This window comes from Stegodyphus dumicola, chromosome X1 (genome assembly GCF_044657685.1).
Source record: "Stegodyphus dumicola isolate Sdum_Otavi_A_Nest chromosome X1, ASM4465768v1".
Lineage (NCBI taxonomy): Eukaryota > Metazoa > Arthropoda > Arachnida > Araneae > Eresidae > Stegodyphus > Stegodyphus dumicola.
The window spans coordinates 204631951-204655892 of record NC_140780.1 but is presented as its reverse complement, the minus strand read 5'-3'; the positions used below and the strand labels follow the sequence as shown (position 1 = coordinate 204655892).

At 29.8% G+C, this 23942-nt stretch overlaps 1 protein-coding gene across 1 annotated transcript; it reads right to left on the bottom strand.

The window, feature by feature from the left end:
- Window positions 1–6656: 6656 nt before the first annotated feature.
- LOC146993405 (uncharacterized) lies at window positions 6657–14142 on the bottom strand. Its single transcript, XM_085807622.1, has 3 exons — window positions 13704–14142; window positions 8556–9112; window positions 6657–6823 (listed from the first exon to the last, which is right to left on the bottom strand). Exons 1-2 carry the CDS (start codon window positions 13713–13715, stop codon window positions 8588–8590), a joined length of 537 nt encoding a protein of 178 aa, XP_085663748.1. The 5' UTR covers window positions 13716–14142; the 3' UTR covers window positions 6657–6823; window positions 8556–8587.
- Window positions 14143–23942: the final 9800 nt, after the last annotated feature.

The window sequence follows — 23942 nt, the reverse complement described above, 5'->3', positions numbered from 1 at the left end:
CTTCTCGGAAAGGATATTTCTAAACCCACATTAAATGCTATGGGTTCGCACCCAAGATGAGCAGGAAGAATTAATAAAGAGCGACGATTTAAAAACTAAGTTAACACAGTTAATAGAAAGACAGGCAAGAATTCGGTTAAGTGAAAGCCAAAGTTTAAATGAATCAGTCATAGGTTTGAATCCACTTCTAAAATCTCCACAAAGGTACAATTGTTTCTTTGGCAGATAACCCTCGAATCCTTTGTCATAATGAACTAACCAAATTTCGGATTCTGGTAGAGGTAGACTCTTTACAATGGAATTTAGCAAGAGACCTTTGTAAAATAAGAATCAAAATTAAACTCATTTAAGTTACACATTGCCATATTCCGCTTCAAGTTAAGAAAGACATATAATGTATCAACATAAGAAGTTATTTATCAATTACATGTTTACTATTAAATACTTAAGATGTCTAACTTTAAACCTTACTCCTTCTTATTTAATTGTCTTCCGTCTTACTTAAATGTATATGCTTTTTCTTACTTTATCTGGAAGGAAAACGCTGCTCACGATACATACTGCATACATTAATACAATATAACAATTTAAAGATGAAAGAAAAATCTCCAGCAATCTACCAGTTAAATAGTAGTTCGAATTGAGAAAAATCCAAATCAACCAAAGATTATTACCAGAAACAAGCAGAGGTCCTCTGGACATTTGGTATAATATAAAATAATAAATATGAAATCAAGCTGTATCTCTTTATCTGTAGACTACCTTGCAGAAGATTCATATCTAGCATAAAATTTCAAAATAGTAAAAAGTAACAGTGACTACAGTCTTTAGAGTTGTGAACTTTTGTTTCTCTAATATATGTTTTCGTTTCATTCATTGCACAGTATTTGGGTTTGCTTCCTGTTAATCGGTTAAAAATATTGAACAAAATTTGAAGCGTTATCCATTTTATTCATATTAAACCATAAATGTGAATTTCTGTTCCAAGATGGACACTCAGAATTTGAGAATACAATATGCATTTTCCGAAGTTTAGGGCATTAGGTGCAACTCAACGACATGCACGGTTGAGTTAAAGCGATGACCTCGAAAATGCAGATACCGTATCGGGTAGATATTCGATCGTTTCATGAAAAGATTTCTTAATGGCAAACTTTTAAACTCGTGCAAAGAAGAGGATTGAAGTAATTTGAATATTCACATGGAGATTTTAAACAATATAATGCGAATTTTGCACTTAACATTCATATTTATGACTCAGTTTTTATTTTGAGGAATGATCGACAAGTATTAGAAATTTCACTAAATGCAAAAATTGTGTTCAAAATATTTTAATAAGGTTAATTGAATTGAATCAATTAACCTGTAATGAGTAAGAATATTTTATGCAACCTCAAAACAGCATTAATGGAATGGAATATTTTGCAATTAATTAACATTAAGTATTAACATATCATTCATATCATTAAATAAATATTCATAGTTTCTACTAGAAAAGTTTGCTTTTTATTTTAACAAAATAATTAGATGGAAGTTCTTTTTCTTCAGTCTTTTGGGCATTCCTGATTTGGAATTCAAGCGTAAACTAAAACGGTGATAGAAGACAATAAATGTCCGTGCTTTAGATGGCTAACAATATAATCCTGATTTAGAATTCAAACACAAACTGAATCCATAGAAAAAAAGTAATAAAGTTGTTTTTTATGACTATAGCATGGAAAAGTTTGGTGCTGTAACCATAAAAAACACAGATATGTTCAACTATAGCTTTCCACCGATTTACATGTGCATAAAGAAAGGCTATGGTATAATATTATTTTCAATTAGAAACTTCACTGCATGTTTATTGATTCAATATTCCAGAAATTATTACTCTTGACAAAGCAATCCTAAAACATCTGACAGTTGATTGTAACAGTAGGCGATTATTTTATCTATTAGACCAAACTAAGGCATTTTACATTTTCCCTTAATTTTTACGTGTTCTTTAAAGGTGAGTGTATACTTTATAAATATTGCCTAAGGACTGTATAAATACTGTATAAATATTGCCTGTATGATGTAAAAATATAGCCTACACAGCGAAGGAACCCAAATGAAAAAGGCTTCATACGGTTTAACGTTCTCTTTTACAATGAAAGTCTCATTTTTAAAGGTCTGTAAAATAATAAACCTATTTTATTAAAAACTCTGATAGTAATACCAATCCGATTTTTATGATTCTTTAGAACATCATATTTTTAAAGCAAATTTAATGCTAGTAAAATCCTCAAAAGGTTTCATTCTTCTAAACCGACGTAATGTTTTTACTTTGGATATTTCAATTTTCAAAATTTAGAATTCTCTTTCCAGAAAATAGTAATACTATATCGTACTCAAATTTAAAAAACATCTTATTTTCTGTATTAAGTATGATCACTAATGGCATTAATATTTTATTTAAGCAGTACGTTAAGTTTAAAGGATGAAGAGTCATAGTGACATCACTTTATACATACATCACAGTCACGTAATCTTCTATCGCACTTTCGGATTTTGCGTTGACTCTCAATGAAAAGGCTAAAATAGGAACTGTTTTACTCAGCCCATCAAGAAAGACTAAAATGGCACGATTTCTAAAAAAAGCCTCAACTAGGAAAGCCTGAGATTTTACATAACTAGATAAGCCATCGGTCGTAATTTGTTAGGGAAATTATTTTGCATCTTGAATAGTTTGGCTGCTTTCGGAGTGATTAATTTGTACTCAGAATCCAAGTAATTACGTCATAGTCATCAAACTCTCGCTTGGTTCTGTACTTTGCAAGAGTACACTTACATATAATGATGAAAACTGACTTACGATTAAATATTGCATATTGTGATCATGTCTGCATTTAGTAGTAAATATGCTGAACAATGAATGGTGCCTTTTATGTAGTTTTCTATTCTCATATCGCGTAAAGAGTAACTTTATATTTTAAAATTTTCATAACTTTATGCTTAAATATCAGTTTAAAGTTTATATTTTGCGACTAGTTGAGGGGTTTAATTTGAAAATGAAAATGTTTACTGACTGTATGATTAGAATGACGAAATTTATGAAAAGCTTGTGTTTTCTTCTTTAATTTCAAATTGTTAGTTTCCAGTTGCTTTATCATTAAATATAATTTAAAATCCTTGCGATTATACGGTGAGTAAGTCCTTTATGAACCTAAATGAGTGGGATTTTTTTTATGCGCTTCAATGCTTTAGCATCCTCAAACAAAGAGTTAAAGCAACTTAAGAATTCAGGCTTCTTTTTCACGTTACTTTAGTTATTTAAATAATAAAATATTTATTTATGCCCCTGGTTACAAACTAAATTTTTGAAAGCGTATGGTACAGCAACACGTAGTATTTGTGTTTTTAAGAGTATTGAATCTAAAGTTACCAAAACTTGTTACGAAAATAATCCTTTACTGAATTTAGTAGGTACAGTTTATCTGAACAAATAGCAAATATGCAAAAATATAACTCTTAATAACCTCAGATACTAATTTAAATTAAGTTTCTTAAAACAAGCTACCTACATTTTGGTTCTATTCGTTCGCATTGAAAAGTTAATCAAAAAATAATAAATAAATAAATCTCTGGATTTTTTAGAAAATAAGATTAAAAAGCCCAATTCCACGGTACAAAAGCATTTCAAATTTTATTTTCTATATCTTCATTTTATTTCATTGAGTAGTTTAGTTTCTTGCTCTACTTCCTGGGTTACTTATGGAAAATAAGTGGCAGCCGTCATGCTTCAGCAATACTAGACATGTAGGAGAAAGCTAATGGCGTCATGGGAAAAGATCGGCAATTCGATTACAATCACTCTCCTTGTCTATAATAGCGAAAGCGAATGACAGCATTTTCAAATGCTCTTTTTTCTTTCCCTCCCCCGCAGAACCTGACATCAATTTTTGTATTTGTTTTTGTTGTGTGAATAAAGTTTAATCCGCGATGATGGTTAGAATTTTATTTAAAAAATATGGAACCAATGTATAATATTCAAGTGAAAGTACGTAGTTTCTCCATGGAGAAGCAATATACATGGAAGCTGGAGCAGAAAGGAAGTGCTAAACTGATATGCAGAAATAAAGTCTTTCATTGCTTAATCAAACAAACTCAATTTTGATCATATTTCAAACTCTCTTATTAACACCCATCTCTTCTTCGCGTTTTTATAGGATTAAAGTACTAAAATTATTCAACTTCAGTGCCTTAACTATAGTATTTAAAAAAAGTTGGTAAATCCTTTGCATTCACGTTCATTCCAAGAATTAAAAAAGGAAACATTATTTTAATTTAAAAAAAGTTTTGCTTTTGAATAAACAAAGGAGCTAAAAATGCTAGGAACATCTGCATCGCTAGGAACCAGTTATTAGAATTCACGTGAATATTTCTGACAAAACACAAAAATTTTAAAGACAATAATGCTTTTTAATTTTTGTTTAATGTTATGTTCCATAAAAATTAAAAACAATTAACTTATCATGACGCTTTTATCTCTTCATACTTATTAAATACGACAAACGCAGCGATTATGTTAAAATCTACACATTTCCTTCCCTAAGGAATTAATCACTTTTTATGCAATTTAATCGTAATATATCTGTTGTATTATATGCTAAATGGTATTTTCATGTTCTCATCGTAATGAATTCCCTCATTTTGACAATAATGTTTCTCTAGCTTAATTTCTTATTTTTTATTTTATTGAGAAGTGCATAACACTAAATTAGCGCTAAATGTCATGTGCCAACTTATATTGTATAAATATTTTCAGTTACAAAAATGACATTTATGTTATTTGTCTTACTCATGTAAATGTTAGCTTAAGTGAAATTTCGTTGCACAAAAGAACATTTTCGAACCATTATCTTCTGTAATTGGAAAATCAATCGATTACTATTATTTCAAATAACCATTCTGAGCAAATCGCAAAGCAATAATTTTACAAACTTCATGCGGCGAACAATGTTTGTTTTTAAAACTTCAAACGTGTCTTGCAAATAAAAGGTTTAGTTTTCATATTATACAATGCCAATGACTAGTTTTACTATAATTTTTGAAAGCCGCTAACTGCGTAACAAAAATATCAACTATTTTCTGAATTCGTAAATGAATAGCTAGAAAGTTCAGTTTTATTTTCCTTTACTGATATACTTTCTTAATGTTTATCTTTTCAAAATTACGGAACAATTAAAATAGTAGTAACTGGTAAAATGTCACGTTTATTTGTCTTTGATAACAATGAAAACGATTTAGTTATTTTCGGGGAATAAAAAAACGTTAAAAGTGTAGAAAATGAGAAAATATTTTCTTTTCGCAGACGGATAATGCAGTTCAAAATACGTGTACTTTTTATTACCATACGTGCTCTCAATTAATAAATTGAATAAAAAATAATAAACTCAATAAAAAACTTTATTAACAACTATCTGATATATATATATGAAAAATTCTAGTCGCATTTATGTTTAATTTGACTTAATTTAAAATTTTAGAAATGATGTTATCGAAATAGCTGATATTCAGATGCTTTCAATTAAGTAAATAAGTTGTATTTATGTTTAATAATATTTTGAATTTTATTTGTTTCTTATTTACTTACTTTATTTAAGCTTTCGGAATACTTGATAATTAAATTTAATATGGTCAAAGGGAAAGTCTTACTTACATTATCGAACATTTATCAACGAAATGTACTTAATTTGCAGATCTCCAATGAATGATTTCTATTAATTAGAGATAATTGTTTGAATCATAGTACATCAGCTAATATAAGAATAATAAAATATCTAACATGCAAGACAATTAATAAATCATGGCGGATTATTGCTTGGCTAGGAAAAGCCACTAAATCATGGCGGATATTTACTTAACTAAGAACAGCTACTTTCTGCGGACTTTTACGACAAGGTTTTCTAGAACGAAATTTAATATTTCCAGTTAAATCCACTCGATATTTACAGTTCCAGATTGGATAGGATTTTTTAGGTTACGGAAAAGCAAGCGAGGGTTATCTGCATTGCCAACAGTGAAAGAAATACCTTCATGGAGGACTTTCAGGGGAAACTAGGTCGCATTCTCTCTTCATATGGAAAAAAACGCTAAAACTCCCATGCAGCTAGCATATTCGCCGTAAAGTGAGCTGGAAATTAATATTCAGGGTTTTAGCAATCGATCGCTAGTGGGCTGCTGTTCAACATATTTACAGTTATACTATAGATTAAAATAATCACAGAGTTCAGAAAATATATTTAAAAAAAAAAGGAGATGTGATGAAATATGCAGAAAACCAATGCAGAGAACGGATAAATTGAAGACGAGTGGAAAACAAAATATTATAGTCTGAAGTTTGCGTAAAGTGAAAGAGATTTTTACCCTTTCAATGTTAGTAAGCTGAATGAAGAGCTTCTTTCAAGAATGGACTTACAAAGCTCTTTTTTTTTAACCAATTCATTCAGTCTTTTAAGAAAATTAAAATATATAATTTTTATAGGCTTACATCTTTTGCCAAACTATTTATTACTGATTTACTACTGCTTTTGTTTAATAAAAAATGGGAAACTTGAAATGGAATTCCTTTTGTCATTTTTACGTTCATAGTCACATATAAATAGGATAATAAACATAATATTCTTTTAGTATAGTTTAAAACGCTTTATTTATCTTACAATAAGACATACATTTACATTGTATAAAGCTTTTCACTTTATTTTCTTTTTATACACTTTTTTTTTTTTTTTTTTTTTTGCTTTCTCGGCATCAGCTCTAAATTAGGAACCATTGTTACCATGGGAATCTTGAGTAGCTGTAAAAAAGTAATCATTTAGATTATTTTTGAAAAGTTTTGCAACTTAATCAATCATTAAAGACAAAATAACTTATTATAACTTATTACTACTAGAATACAAAAGCGTGTTTTAAGTCACAGCTGCTAGGATTCACGTAGGAGAAGCATAAATTACACTGCCTGCTGTTAATTAAAAAAAAAAAGGTCACGTTTTCTAATTTTATTCTTTCAAACTAAGTGAGACTTTCAAATTTTACTCTTTCATATTTTCTTTAAGGGATTTCACATGGTTGAACAAAATGCAGTTAATTCGATTTTTACAAGCCAATTAATATTATCAAGCAAAAACACATTTTCTTAAATCAGTTATGGTGTATTAAAATCAATTATGTACATCAATTTTAAATAAAACATTTTCAAAAATTAACATCAAAGAGAACAAGAAATAGTAATTTAAAAACAGGTTTTTAAGTAATAAACACTGATATTAAAAATGTATTTTAATAAGTTTGAAAAGTAATTTTTCATCTTTCGTAAATTGAGAATTAGTTCTTCCTATTCATGATATTAATCACATTGTGATCTCTTTTCATTATTTTAATTGCAAGAAATACTATGCCTTAAGTAACGTTGAATTCAAAATTTACATTTAAAGTAACTGCATTCTGAAACAAAAATTACTTATTTGCAAAGAGAAAGACGGTTTTATGTCTAAAAATCATAATCATAAAAATTATTTAACAGTTTTTGGCTTTGTGTTTTAGGGCAACTGCAGTTTATTTTATGTTCTTCATTGCCATTAGGACTTCACAATTATAAGAGAAATTAGTAACTGGTTTATTAGATTTCTGATTATATTCAGAAAAACTGTTAAAGTAGTTTGATCATTGGCCATTAAGTCCAGTTAACTTTTGAAAGGCACTAACAGTTGTCTGTTAGGAATTCAGAAATCGTAACTTTTTATAAATACGTGAGAGCTAATTGGCGGTAAAAACCAACTTTGATTCAATTAACAAAATAGCGGAAGTGAATCTAAATGTGGCTGTTGATAACAGCTTTTTTTCATTACGCATCAGTCAAGATAAGTAGAGCTTTAAAAGATTTTATTCTATACTAAATACGAGAAAGCTAGAAAAAACATAATTTTTATCAATCAGAAACTATCATATTTGTGTTAATTACTGCACATACGACTCTAAAGGTAATATTCTGATTTTAACAGTATCTCTAATTCAATTAAATTAAAACTAATTTAAAATTGCCTAAATATTTATAAAAACTCTTAGGCCTTTCTTAAATTAGGATGAGAAACAAAAGAAGAAAACCAGTTAAAATATAAAAATATCTAAATGGTAAGCATATCATTATTGTGAAAAAATTACTGCTTTTATCTTTTAAGGTGATGCTAAGCAAATCCACCTACGAAGTAATTCAGATTCTACATATAGTAAGCCTTAAAATGCCTGTAAAATTTTATGTAATGCATCGAAAATTCATTTCTAGTAGATATTTATTGCTTTTTTAAATACATATGCATATATATTTTCCCAAAGAGAATATTAATATGACTAAATATGCAGTGCAACTTCCCCGTCTCAAAACATCAGAACTTTATTTTTATCCCCTTCCACTTCACAGCCACAGGAAGAAGAATAATTAATAAGTATTAAGATAAACTTTAACTTCCCTAGTATACGAGGAAGAAAAAATTGACTCTATAAAGATATAAAAGGAGTTAATTATTGCTCACCTGCATCAAAAATGGATTTGAAGGGCCTTTCATTACCATGCACTGCCTTTATTAGTACCAAAGCCAGGTCTGAGATTGAATCCTCCTCCACCGAAGCCTCCACCATAACCTCCCTTTCCTATTCCACGGATACCTCCAAAGTTTCCAAAACCTCCACCACCAAAGTTTCCGAAACCACCGCTCAAGTGTCCAAGGCCTCCGAAACCACCGAAATTGTTACCGAATCCACCTTTTATTCTATGTCCACCCTGTCCCCCTCCAATGCCTAAACCCCCACCACCTATATTGAAACCACCAAATCCACCATGACCACCAAATCCTCCAAAACCTCCTTTGCCTCCACCAAATCCTCCACCTTGACCAAGAACTTTTACTTCATCGACAGGCACAACAATTGCCAAACCTCCACCACTACCTCCATGCCCTATTCCACCTCCAAATACACCGTTTAAGCCTTCAAGTCCTGCTCTTCCATGTCCTCCTCCGTCACCTCCAATTCCTATGTATCCACAGAAAGCTCTGCATATCAGCAAGCAGAACAATATTACTGTATTTACCTGGAAAGAGAATAATGAACAGTGTTAACTGTCATACATAAGTAATTATATTTTACTTTTATAACATTATGTAATATATTTTAATTAACCGAAATCTGGACTTTAAATAGCGCAATACTTATATCTGATTTTTCAGTTACAATGCAGAATCAGTGCAGAAGTATTTGATCATTTGCGAAAATTGATGAATGCCTAATATTATTAAAACACGTTTACCAAATTATATTTTCGAATGCTCACAGAAATAAATCATGCAAAAACATTAAACATGGTTAGACTTAATCGTACACATTTAAATTCTTCTCACATTTAAGATAAGAAATACACATTTTAGTTGAATATAATAATGAACTCTAAAAGTTTAAAATAATTATCATGTTATAAATACCACAATTTCACAGTAGTATAAACCTAGGATGGAAAGGCATTAACTGCATTTCCCCATGCGTGCTCTCAGACTGTATATGATTAATGCTTCCAGTTAGCAGTAGAAGATCCGTGGTTCGAATCTCAAACAGGGTATAGCTGACTCTCCTTCTGTGGTAGCTCAGAAAGTATAATATTCTCTAGAGAGTAATTTGTACGTTATCCGCTACGGAAACTTTGTTTATTTTATGTTTTGGATCTTTATTGTCACTTCTTTCTTCCTTTTTCCAGCCAGAATGCAAATTAGTTCACGAATAAATTACATATAGTGAGGTTTTTAGATTGTAAGATAGTGCGGGTTCTACCTCTTAAGGCCATTTTTACTAAGTTGCTAGATTCGATAAGATTTGCAATCTTCGACCTTACAATGTCATTGCCGATAAGGAATCTCCACGCCGTTTAGATTGTGAGACAAGTTTGTATAGCTTTCAACTGCTAGCTTATTTGAATTTAATTTTACATTTGACTGTTATTTTAAGTTATCTCGCCATAAGTGTTGGCTGAGTTTGTAAGCACCAGGAGTGCCTTCTGCTTTTTTTAGTCTTAAACAAAAGTGTTTTTTACACCGTTCTCAAGGCTATGTTATTTTAGACTGAGCGATAATTCGTTTAACATCTACCAAGAGTCTGGACGTTATAAGATGATTGCAAAACATGCCAAACTTTGTAAATGGATTCATTATTACATGGCTTTATTGTTAACATATGATTTACGTGGTAAGTTCCTACTTCATCTTGTCAGGGCCTGTGTTGAATTATAAATTAAATTTTTATTTCTCTAGACTGTATTAAAACCACCCTAGTTGATTAGAAAGGATAAACAAGCCATTGTTTCTAAAATAAAAAATTAAACTCTTGTGGGCATCAAAACGTAAGAAACGCAACACAGGAAAATTTCATACATACTCATCCGACTATACGAAGAAGATAAAGAATCTAATAGATTGTATATATATAATAACTGAAAAGAAAACGTTAGTTTTCCGTTTCGTAACTTTTAATGACTAGCTTCTCTGTTCTAAATATAAGGGGAAAAAACTTCATTGATACGTCATTAAAATGCTTCAACTTAGGATAACTGGGTAATATGACCTTAAGAAAGGTGTCATTTCTAAGTATGCGGGCTTCAGAAAGTTTGAAAGCATTGACATAAAGGGAAGCTAAACGTGTAACCTTCGTTTATCATGATGTGTTTACAGGAAAGTTTTTAGACTTTTAATTTAGTCATATTAAGGAATTTCATATAGTCTGTAAGTATGCATTTGTGCTGAAATGTGTTTATAAGTGTCATTTGCTAGCCGAATATATATGGAGCTGTTAGATTTGAACTTTAAAACAACCATACATTTGTAAAAACCAGCTAATTTTAACTATGGCAAATAAGATGCTTATTTTTTCATTAAACTTGAATTCAAGTTCAGTATCATTATTTTGGCCATTTTCGAATACTTTAGATATTTTCGAAAGACAATGATTTTCAACAAATTAACGTTAAATTCATGCATGAAATCACATGTCAAAATTAAAAATAGTTTTTAAACTAATATTTTAGCAACTATTATTATTTTTCAATATCATTCTTAAAAGAAATGTGTAATGCAAAAATAAGGTGCAACAACGAGCATAAATAAAACAACCTCGTAAGCCACTCTGAATTAAGCAGTGTGTATAAAACGCTCCAAGACAGTTTAAAGAAGACTGAAAAACTAATCACTTATAATTTTTCAATTATGTAAGCTCTATTATAATATCCTAAATTATTATTTTTTTTTAATTAGGATAAGGAAAGTAGAAAACATATATGGGAAAACGCTCAGTTTATAAATAATATATGTAAACAATATTATGCCACAATGAAAATTCAATTTCGAAAAATAAGTTTTGATTTAAGTTAATCTTCGAAAGCTTACATCAAGCCTAATTTTAAAGCATTTTGTAAAGAACACAGAGCAAGAAATAAATGTCATAAAGTGAAGGTTACAGTGAAATGCAAGCGTAAAATTGATATACAGTGTCTCATAGAAGTGATTGGACAGTAGCATATTTATAAAGGTAGTAAAATTAAATGATTACAAACAATAAAAAATAACATTTTTGGAAACTCAGTAGATGACTCCAGCTTTTAGGAATATTTCATTAAATAATCGAGTAAAATTGGGTATAGTAGTAAAATAGGTATTAGTGTAAAAGGTAAAGCTTCCGTTAATTTTCGTATATTATTTATTTAAGAGTCTAATTCCAATTATTGTTTTAGAGACGCATTGTTTTCAGAATTTTATGTTCCAAGTCTTACCAAATATGTTTCATACACTTGAAATTTGCAGTTTCAGGATGTGTTTTGATAGTTCGTTATACAGCACACAGGATAGTACGTTCATATCAATATGCTTAAGATCTGAATGAAATTGAAATGATTTTACTTGTTATATGCTGAAGACTTTAAATCTCCTTTTAAATCAATATACTTCTACTCATCCCAATAAAAAACATAAAAATATGGTTAATTGAATGACATACATCCTCATATGATAAAGCCTTTTCCACCTGTTTTATTGATGTATTTAATTTCTGTTTTCGGAGTTCTTCTCTGTTTTTCCTCATACAATAAACTGACCACCGAAGCCAAAGATGATAAATATAGTTTGAGTAGCAAGTATTACCTTATTAAAGTATTCAAGAATCTTATTTCTTACAGAAGTTGACAAAGAAAGCCAAAATGTTTTGTTTTGTCACTAACTAAAAAATTTTCTCTGCCACCTATCTTTGTATCCAACAAACCGGATAACCGGTTTTAGTAGTCTATGAATTGGTAAATATTCCATACGATTCATAAACTTCTACTGCTAGTTTGGGAGCACTAAATCTGATTAGTTTACTATTTGTAATAAAAAACCGTCCCGAGCTACAAGACAATATTGACGGCCACCCAAATCTTCTCTCATTATGAATTCGATGATGTTTTGAATAATGTGTTAGTACATTTAAAAAAAATCTAAAATGTCTTTAAAATTAATATTTTAACAAAATTGCTAGTAAATTTTCTAATTCCTAGTTACAGATTAAGAATCAATTTACTTGGCATATGCATTCTTGAAGCTACTATAATAACAAAACGTTGAAATAACTTAATTTAGTAAATTTTGTTAAACATTTCTATAAGAATTTTTTTAAGTGTTGTTCATTCAAAACAATTTAATCAACTTGCTTGGCTGTATCTGTTTTAGATGACTTTTGTTTCACTCTGGTTAGAGACCAACAACTTTTGTGACAATTTTCTCTTTTAAAGCAGAAATTGTTAATTTTTATGCTTAATATTTTAAGTTTGTGGAAAATATTTAGAAAAATAAGAAGAGCAGCTACAGATTACTTAAAAGAAACTCTATTTCAAATTAATTCATTTACAATTTTTAACAATATTTTTCATAAGCTAAATGTTTTCGATTCCTTTTGAGATATAATGCACTGTTATTGATCAATGAATTGTATTTCATTTATGTCTAGCGTCATCTAGTTTGCCAAATAAATTAATGTAGTAAACGGTTTTCATTTCTGAAGATACAGCAAAATATTTTTAACATTTAAGGTAAAAGTACATATAGGGTTCTCTAATACTTTTATGAATAATATACTATCAAGATATTCTTTCTTATCCAAAAGTGAGCATGAAATTTGAATTTCACTGTCTGTCTTTAATAGGATAAAATATTACTTGATTGATTATAGAACTAAGCTATTCAAAAATCTAAGGTAAAATCAAAATTACCGAAATACATTCTTAAATGCATTTCAACATATTGTTTCTACTTGAATATTGAACACATTGTATAAATATGACTGGAGATGGAGTGCTACGAAAATTCAAATAAAAGTAAACAATGCAGCTCGAGATAACAAGTTCCAGTTACAAATATTATCATAAATATATGAGTCATTAAATGATAAGGGTAACAGTCCATGGTTGAAAGTTACAAGAAGGAAATAAGCTATATATATTTTAACTTGAAAATTAACACTGAAAGAGGTCGTTTTGGAATGATTAATTTTTCATTGTCTGTATCATATGACAGTCGAATTATAATTTGTAATTTTATCATAATTAGATCTAATACAAATTTCAAGATGAAATATTTGAGATCAGTGGGAAATTTAAAAGGTATCTCACTTACTTTCGACTGCATTTCAGAGGTTTCTTTCTTCAAGCTTTGATTACGAAGTCGTCGAATGCTGTGTAAAGTTTAGGTCCTTACTGCGAATTTATATAAATCTCGACTACAGAGTCTGACGCGATGAAAGGCTTTCCGAGCAAAACATTACAAAGAAGTAACAAAAAACAAAAAAAGTACGAGAAAAGTATCCTGGTTATTAATGACAAGATGTGCATCGCAAATTTACTCATGCGGAGGGAGATGAATGGACACTGAATGTTTCATATTTAGACAATAAAAGTATAAAATTAGAAATTTACAAAAATAGTTTAAGTGTTATACTTTACTCTATAAGCTTATACAACAATAGCGACATTACTGGAGCATATATAAAATGTCTATCTTTCGCCATTGAAGGAAAACCATTGAACTATGAGACAGCGTTTCATAAAATAACATAGGGAGTTGACGCAATGCTATTAAGTGCGTGAAAACACTTTTTCATCTCTTGCCTTCTCCAGTTGTGTTTACATCTTTAGACGCTAAATTTTCAGCAGCAATGATAAGTAAAATTACAAAACTGCATAAAACTTCCGTGCAAATAGCAGTTCGTACGAAAGTAAAGAAAAAAATTTTAAAAAATATGTGAATAAACACTTTTCAAAACTATTAACAGTCATTAAATATAGCTAAAATACGTAATACTCTTCATTTTTCATCATACTCAACAAAACAAAATTTCAGGAAAGGTTGAAAAAATTTAATATCCCACAATTTTAGAGGAATATTAATAATAGAAGAATAATTTAACGTCATAAATCAATTTGTGGTTCCAGTCCCTTGAGGTATACAAAGAAACGGAAAATTAACATTTCCACGAATTCTTATGAGTTTGCATAAATGACTCTTGATCCCTCGAACAGTACGATGATACAAAAAATTAAGTAAATTTGTGAAAATTCAATTTTAGCTCGTACTGTAATATTCCTAATCCTCTTTTCGCAGTTATAGTTCCACACTGTGCTTAGCTACATACCGAAGGCCTTGAAAATTTCTGTGTTCCGTATGCTGTATGTACTTAGTAAATTCATCAACCATTCTTTATATACCCTACATATATATATGCACAAACGAAGACATATGCACACACACACACATGTATGTATTTAAAACAGTTAAGTTATTTCATCATGGCAAAGCACACGAGGGTAATTTATCTAAGAAGGATGTCTGTTTGGAGAACATTTTAGAGGGAAACGGTTCATCTTTCACTTTAATCATGGTGAAAATCACGAAAAGCACACATGCAGCCAGCCCGTTCCCTTGGGTTCGAACCTGGATTGAACTACCAGTATTTAGTGGCTTAGCGGTTTAACCAATCGACCACAAGTGCGGTTATATCTAAACACAGTATTAAATAATATTTGCTGATTTTCTTATACGATATGAACGAACTTTTTATGTTAGGTGCACTAGTAAAAATTTTAAAAAAAGAACCAGCGTAAGCTGAATGAATAGTTTAATTTAACAGTTAAAAAAATAAAGCATCTGCATCAATAGACTGCGAGGTTTCCATTGGCGACTAACGGTTTCTGTTTTCCTTCACTGCAATATATTTTACAATATTGCTTTTATTTCACTTGTAATTTTTTTTCCAAAAATATTTTTCGAGAATAAGTGATATGTCGATTTCGCGTGACGACTTTCCCGTTTGCTTTTTATGCATTCTGAAACTATCATTCCGTTTTCTTTCAATGATTTCTATTCATTTACCAACTGGATTGGATTAAATTACGCAAAGCACGTAAGGGATATCTACTTAAGAAGATTCATGTTTTCATGAAGAATTTTTAAGAGTCTTCCGCGTCCTGTACACATTATGCAGGGATAAAACCATAAAATTGACTTATAAGTCTTTCCGTTCGCTGGGACACGAACTTCCAGTTTTCAGCAATTTTATCACTCGGTCACTGGTGGGCCTGCATTTAAAAATTTTAATTTGATTCCCCTTTTAGTCTTTGAAATACTTTTTAAAAACTTCTATTCATTTGAATTATTTTAAAACAATGTAAAAATTTTAAATTCAAATACAAAATTACATCTTGCCATTTATTGTGGTTCATACCGACGCCATCTCTTGTATTAATCATTTTAAATCTTTAATATTTCTTTTAATTCCTGATCTCATGTTTCATTAGTTTTCACCGATTAAACTCGACTAATATTTAAGATCCAAATTCTTTATTGCCCCTTCTTAGTACTCAACACATTCATTACTAATGCTTTTTTTTCTTCCATAATTTGAGTTCCCTAACATAACTTAATTTTTTTCTACTTTTTCATCTATTATTTCTTTGAATTTTTTCTTTTAATAGTTTTCAATGGAATTAAGAATTTAAAAATCTATTTCTTTTCCTAAGACCATATGGTTCTGTTGAAGCCGTGAAATTAAAATGATGCAGTCAGTGCATTTAAATACCAACGGTCAATGCATTTAAATACGGAGTTCAGTATACGCACCCTTTCATTTACAAAATATTTGGTATATAAGTATTTTATTAATGTGAAATATTATGGATGGTGCTCCTAAGATTTATTATTAAAAGAATTTATGCAGCGTCTGCAGAAGCTCTTGTTAGATAATCTCTGCAAAGAAATCAAGATAGAAATTTTATTAAGCGGTTATGTTGTTAACCAATTTATCTTGTATTTCACTTTCGCGGTAGTTCGTTCCGAGGTTTAAACCCCGACAAACGGGCTGTTTTCGTAGTTTTCCCCTTATGTAACGTGTATACGAGCCAGTTTTCCATAGAAAGGCCCTTCGCGAAGTCCTTCACTTACTAGATGTCATTTGAGAATTACTTCTCACTTTGCTGAAATTAATTGTAAAACTTTGATATAAATGGAATGTCAAGAATACGAAATATTCTTTTATTTGATATGATGTCAACTATTTGTTTCGCCATTGGTTAAAGACTTTCCTGAAACTAGAATAAATTCAGAAGAATTATCAACATAGATTTCCATAGCTTTACAAATGTATTCTTATGAAATATTTCTTAAGATAAAATGGCGTAAAGTGAAGAAGCAATTACAATCAACTGACATGATAGTAACTTTTTAGAGTTCCCAAGCCGAAAGTAATTATTCGATTAAATTATATCATATAATCCATGAATCGTAAAATAACAATAACATGCAGTAAAAGTAGAAATCATACTATGATGTACTATCTCAGCTTGTAAAATGTAGAAATAGTGATACAAATGTATTTTGTTTTAGTATCCACAGTTGGGAGAACTCACAGGAGTTTCTAAGGTGGTTTCGACATCGGAGTTTGAACATAATACCTGTGTGAAGGGGAGGAAGTCAGAGAGAACTACTTAATTAACATCTCATTCTTATTTGAACCTATTTGGGAAGGCAGGTCATTAAAATCTACAGTTTTATATGCCTGCCTCAAAGTCAAAATTAAAGATTTTTAATCTGCTGTAGCTGCTGTAAGAATCTGAAAATACGAAAATATGCTTGATTGCATAGATTAATGCATTTTGCTGTCATATTTTTATTTATTGACAATTAACACGTTTTACAAACCTATTCCATTTCGAAATTGCATACTTTTTCACGACTAAATAAAAGAAGACGTGAACACTAAATTTGCATTTCACTCATTTTTCGGGAAAGAAAATAATTCTCAAATGTTCGCAATGTAAAATGGCCCTAATACAGAATTTCTTTTAATTGCGATGTGGGATAAAGCGAAATTTTGCAGAAAGATGGATACAAAGTACACTGGCTTTGATGTCACTTTTTTAAAGAAGTAATATTCAATTTTAGCTATATTTTTTAAAAGAGGAATTTAATAATTAATTAGAGATATTTTAGAGTCAAAAGCTTGATTAATGTGAATAGAAATTTCGCATTATTTGTAAATTTTATTCAACTCAAATAATTTGAAACTATATTACAGTAACGTATAGATTATCAAAACGAATAAAAATGGTACTGTTTCGGATAATCGAAAAATTCAGGTATTTAATGTTTTCAGAAAACAATCTTATAAAGGTTCATGGTGGCAACTGTTTCTTTAGTTTTGTGTAGGTCTTCCAATCTAGAAATCTCAGTTTTTTTTCCAGAAACATACGTAAGAATCTATTAATCAACAAATATGTAACAGTAAGAGAATTAACAGTTAATATTCTATAGATAATCAAAAAATTGTTAAATATGAGATTTTGATCGCTGACGACGAACTTTCTTTCAAATTTGATTCCCAATAGCAAACTTTCTGATTAAATGAGAAAATTTCTTGAAATTTTCAAAACAACACTGCATCGCCTACAACTACATGCTCAGATTTGTATATTTTCAAATTTCTATTCAATCTGCTCCTGAAGTCAAAATCTTTTAAAATTATGTACTTTTAAATATCTTTATAGCGCTTTGTTTAAAATAATTTCAATGTTTTATAGGAAACGCTTCCTCAGATTTTAAGAAAATTTGTAATCTGCACTGGATTTGAGTGAGCTTTGAACGGGTTTGGGGGTAAAATGCAATGGATTTTATTCCTTCAAACATAAAGTTGTTAAATTAAATTTAAGAACTAGATTCCTTCAGGTAAAATAAAATAAACAAACTTTCTTTTTTTTTTTTTTTTTAAGCAAGCAAACGTAACGGAAAGTTACCAAAGGCAAACGCCGCTTTACCAAGGGTTACCAAAGAATTTATGCCGCTTTATGAAGTCTTTTCTCCGATAGCCTTGTATCAGGAAAACATTAGCACCAAGCTTTCCCTTGTGAAACACTCAAATCTGTTCTTTGAAGGTACTTGTAATCAAATTCCTTACGCTTCTTGCATATTAATATTAAATTTTATGTACATACTACATATATACACACTTTTTATTATATAAAAGCTGCTGTCATTATTTTGTAAACATTTGGAAGCTGTAAATAACTTTATTTCAACTTTGGAGTCAGCTTTATAGGGAAGTCTGAAAAACAGTATAGACATTGGATTAGACTTTTACGTCTTTGATTGAAAGTGTAAATGTACACAATGTGGTTAGGGTATTGTTTTACGATTACACAGTCGAGCATTTAAAATTAACAGACATTACACAAGAAGACATATTGATTGAAAAATCTTATTTCTGAGATTTTAAAATAATATGAAAGTTCAAGGAAAATTACGGTTGACGAAGTAATATAAATATTCCTCGCCACATCAGTTGAAAAGACTGGTTCTGAAAATGAATTAAATAATTCAGAATGTAAAAAACATTAGAGCTTTATTCATGTATCATAGGATTATAAGGAAAGGCGGTAAAATTTTGGCTTAGTATAAAACATTAAAAAAAAAAAAAAAAAAAAAAAAGCTTTTGCAATGTATTCAAAATAAGATTAGGCAGGTAAAAAATTTGCAATATTTTTATTATTGGAAGGAAGAGAGATCTGGTGATGACAGATGTGTTACATGGCTTGGATTCACGTTACTCATGCGTAAAAGTACGAAACGTCCCCTATAACATAATCAGTGCGTTTGCCGTGATTTGCACCCATGTCGAACTACTTGTGCTCAGCGATTTTTTCGACAGTCTCCTGCATTCTTGCATTTATAAAATTTCGGACTGAGTCGGAAATGAAATGAAAAATGAGTCAGAAATTTCCTAAAATTTCCGACCCATTTTTCTAATTGCAGTTAGATTGCTATTGTAAAATAGATTACTATTTTCATGACTTACTGCATCTCATCTGAGCCATATATTCAGTTTGCGACCAGCCTAATTATTATCACATAAAGGTGTATGGCGTTAAAATTATACAGTATGAGATAACTTTCTACAGTAAAATGATTTCAATAGTTTCCTCTATTCTGGCCTAACATTTTAAAGATTAAATTTTCATCATTCTATTGAATTTTTCATTTTAATTTACAATGCAATGGCTACCAAAATATATAGCTTTCGTTTATTATTCCTTCATTGAGTGCTTTAATTTTTTTTTTTTTTTTTTTTTTTTCATGAATCGATCAATTTAGTGATTTTTCAAATTTCAAAACTGAATTTTGAAAATTGCCAAATAGCCAATTTAGTTATTTTTACAATTTTTAACTGTTTATCTACAGAATATTAGCAGTTAATTTTTTTAGTGTTATGTAATTCTAAATGAGAAAATATACATATTGGAAGATCTTCCTTATAAAAATATTTCAGAGCTGAATAAAGCATCTAATCACCCTTTTTAATCCTGTTAACAAAAATAAATTCATTAAATATAATGCTTAAAACTGGAGGTTATTTAGATTTACTTCGTTAAATTTTGAAATTTAAAACTATGAATATTCTGCAATATTTTTAGAATTCGCAAACCCACTGGACTACATATCACTACATATTGGTTCTGCGAATTTCTTGTGATAATGTTTGCTGCTTATTTTTTAATATACCATAAAATTCGTATATGTTTATGTGATGTATATATGAAAATTAATTCATAATATAAAGTACTAATTTATTTAGGCTTTAAAGTAAAAGCAATCTATCAGTAAGAAGCGACCGTAGCCCATGAGTGCATATGCACTCAGTAACTACCATTAGTAGTTGGTATTTTCGTGTGCTTCCTTGATACTTTAGTTTCGATGATCAATGAGTAGGATTCCAAAGTTCCAAGGTCAGATTATATGCTGTGTTAACTAAAATGTAAATTAGGAATAACATGAAAAAAATTCCGCACCACCTTTCATAATACTTGGTTTACAATATCCATGTTTGAGAATTGGCAAAAAGAATGAAAACAAACAACACAAAAACTTATTGCAAGTCGCATAGATGCAAACTAGCGTCAAATGAAATTGATTAAATGAAATACAGTGTATCTTCAAAGAATAAACAAAATTTTCTGTTTGAAAACAGATTGTTGTCTTATAGTGTGTTCATTCTTAAAAGAGAAAAGCTTTCTAAATACTGGTATGTTTAGCCTGAATAAATAGAATCAAAATTTTAAAAGCTAAGATTCATCTCTTATTTTATGTTTGTTCATAATTGAAATTACTATCGCAGTGTATCTACACAGTTCCAAGAAATCATTTCTTTACACTTTTTAACCTTATTAAAATTCCGCACAAAAAATCAGTATATAGCTTTAAGGATCAATTTGACTTAGTATATAGTAAGTAATTGTTTTTATTGATTTAGTAATAATTAAAAATTTAAGTAATTTTTCCCTTTACCCTGCTAATTTCAGCTTAAACAAACTTAAAGCCTAAAAAAACAATTCCCAAAATACCGATGATATGTATAATTTCAAAAAGGAATACCAAAACAATTGTAAAATTTGAACTATACTCAGTTTTTTGTAAAAGACGATTTAAAATGTTTCTTTGAACTCATGGACCACAGATTGTATTGTGTTGCTGATAGATGGGCCAACTCCATAAAAGTATAACAGTAATTAAAGAAAAAATACTAGCATAATGCAAAGAAAAATTATGCATGTTTAATACTAACATTGTAGATTTTTGCTCTATTCATCAGCTCCAAAACAATTGATTGTGGCTCGTGCACCGAATATTTGAAATTTATTCTCTTTACAAGATTGCTGTGAACTAAACAATTGGAATGACTAAAAATCAAAACAACCTGAGATTCTAAATAAAAACACACACACACACACACAAAATCAATAGTAAAAAGGGAAAGCATTTTATTAGCAATCAGAATCTGTTTGAAATGAAATAATTTCAACAATGAGAACATATTGTTAACTGAAAAGCATTAACAGTGAAAGTAAAGCAAGCAATAATGAATGAAAAAAATAAACTGCCAACTCAAAAAAGAATTAGTACAACAATATTAACAATCTAAACGTGAGAAAGCACCTAATAATGAATACGAATAAATTAACCAAAATAAATCAACCTAAATTAACTGAGAATTAATTAAAATACAGCATAGATATTTAAACAATGGGAAATTAGCAATCCAGTTTCAAAAACTTCTTCAAAACTAATATACGTAATATAATGACCAAACATCTAATTACAATCCCTAACTTATGGAGTCCTCGAAGACTGACTGCTTGATGACGTCAGAAGTCATGTGAACTTACGCACCTATGACTTCACCAAAATCACGATTTCTGACGTCACGTACTCTTCTTTGCGACTTTTCGATTCTTCTCTTGTTACTTTAGCTCAAGAATTTCTGGCAATACTGAAATGAACTGCATTGTAAGATTCGGAATGAGATGGTTCAGTTTCAGTTACTTTTCTTCATCGCTATCATTTCATGAATGATAAATTTAACAATTTGATCCACGATTAGAACTTAGTATCAAGTATCGGTACCATTAATCTTTGATCATTCTTTCTTCCAAGACATAGTTTTCACAGATTGAGAGTTTGGCATTTGCTTCCGTAGAACTTCTACCGCGATGTTAATGGCCGAGTTTTTTTTATCTTGAAACAGGTGGTCTTCTGAGTATATTATTTCAGAAATTCCCAAAGGTAATTGGTTTCATATCAATTCAAGTTTTAGGCAATACGTAAACAAAATGCTTGAGATTTATCTTCTTAAAGTGGATTCCATTTGGTTATCACCATTAAAGATAAAATTAGTGAGACGTTCCTTACGATAAAGTCACTTAAAAGATTCGACAACACTTTGATCAAACGGTTGAATCAGGTTACATTTGATGTAGAAAAATAAGCTGCAAATTTCGATCAGACTTGTTGAAGGTTCTATAAATCTTGTTCAAGATAAATATCATCATCATAACTTGCAATCAATATATTTCAAATGACTTTAAACATGTTAAAATGGAGGCTGTTTCTTTACTAATCTTGTAACCCAGAAGTTTCTCTTCTATCTTGGATACAAGTGATTTTGAGACAGACTTTTGTAAAACAGTTCTCCATTGTAGAATAGGTCTTTCTTATTGAACAGTAATTTTGATTTTAACTAAACTAAGGACTATGCACTGACTCTGGGAACAATCTTTCATTGTGAAATTCTATCAGGCTTATGTTTATGCATAGGCTTCGATATGGTAATACTTAAACTTATCTTGCATTATTTTTGTTCAGAGTTTGGGAGATATCTCCTAAGCGTTGAGCAGAGATACGAGCTTTCTGTTAAAGAATTTCCCCTGTTATTCATATTGCATCTTTTGAAATGCATTGCTGAACAAAATCACATAAAAAGGGTAGTCTCTACATTTAATATTTGTGGCTGATTTTATAGATTCTCAGTTTGTTGCTCCACATTCAGAAATAATAAGATTGTTGTCATAGCTTTCGAACCGCCTTTCTGAATTCTATATATCCGAAATCATGGATCGAGCCACGCCATATTCGTCTGCCATTGATCGCCACTCACAACTTTCTTAAAGATTTCTAGGATTTCTATTTTGATTGAATAGACAAAATATACTATTTACGCTCAGGAATTATGACTGAAAATTTCGAAAAGGAAATTAGAAATTTAGGCATAAAATGTGCAAAGTTTTCATGACCTCTATGCGTATGAAACAAGGGCGTTAGTAAGTAAGTCCTAGTGTGGGTTTAGATCCTGTGGGACTGAGACATTGTGAGCATGCATACTTGAACACATATATGTAAACACATATCTATCAACTTATGTAAGTATATATGTATAAAAGAAATGTAATTATGTGCAACAGTACTGGGGCAAAAGTATATTTTTCGTTTTTCCTAAACCTTCTGTTTTGCCTCAAAACCCAAAGAAAAATCTAGTTTGGGCTCTGGAGTGTTCTAAACGCGCATGCCTAATTCCATAAAATTTTCATTCTTGCTTTAGCCGGTTCGGACTATTGAGGCTCTACTGTACCTAACAATCATTTAATTACAAGATTTTCTGATAGCTATAATCTACATTTATGCTAAGAAGACGCTAATAAAGAAGTTGTTCTAACAGATTAAATTATGAAACTAGTAAAAGAGCTAAGTTTGAATAACTTAGTTTCTACAGTACGAATTTATGATAAATACATAAAATAAAATGAATAATTTCATTTTATATTTTCTTAAATTATTTAAAGTGTATCAAAGCACATAATTTTACTACACTTGATTTTTGTAACAGAAAGCCGGTATTTTAGAAATAAAAATTTCAATAAAGGTTTTTAATGCATAAAAATAATCAGATGTATATATGAGTTGTTCTATTATACACTGTTCATATTTTATGCCATTAATAAACACATTTATAACATTTTACACAGATTCAAAAATTCTTCT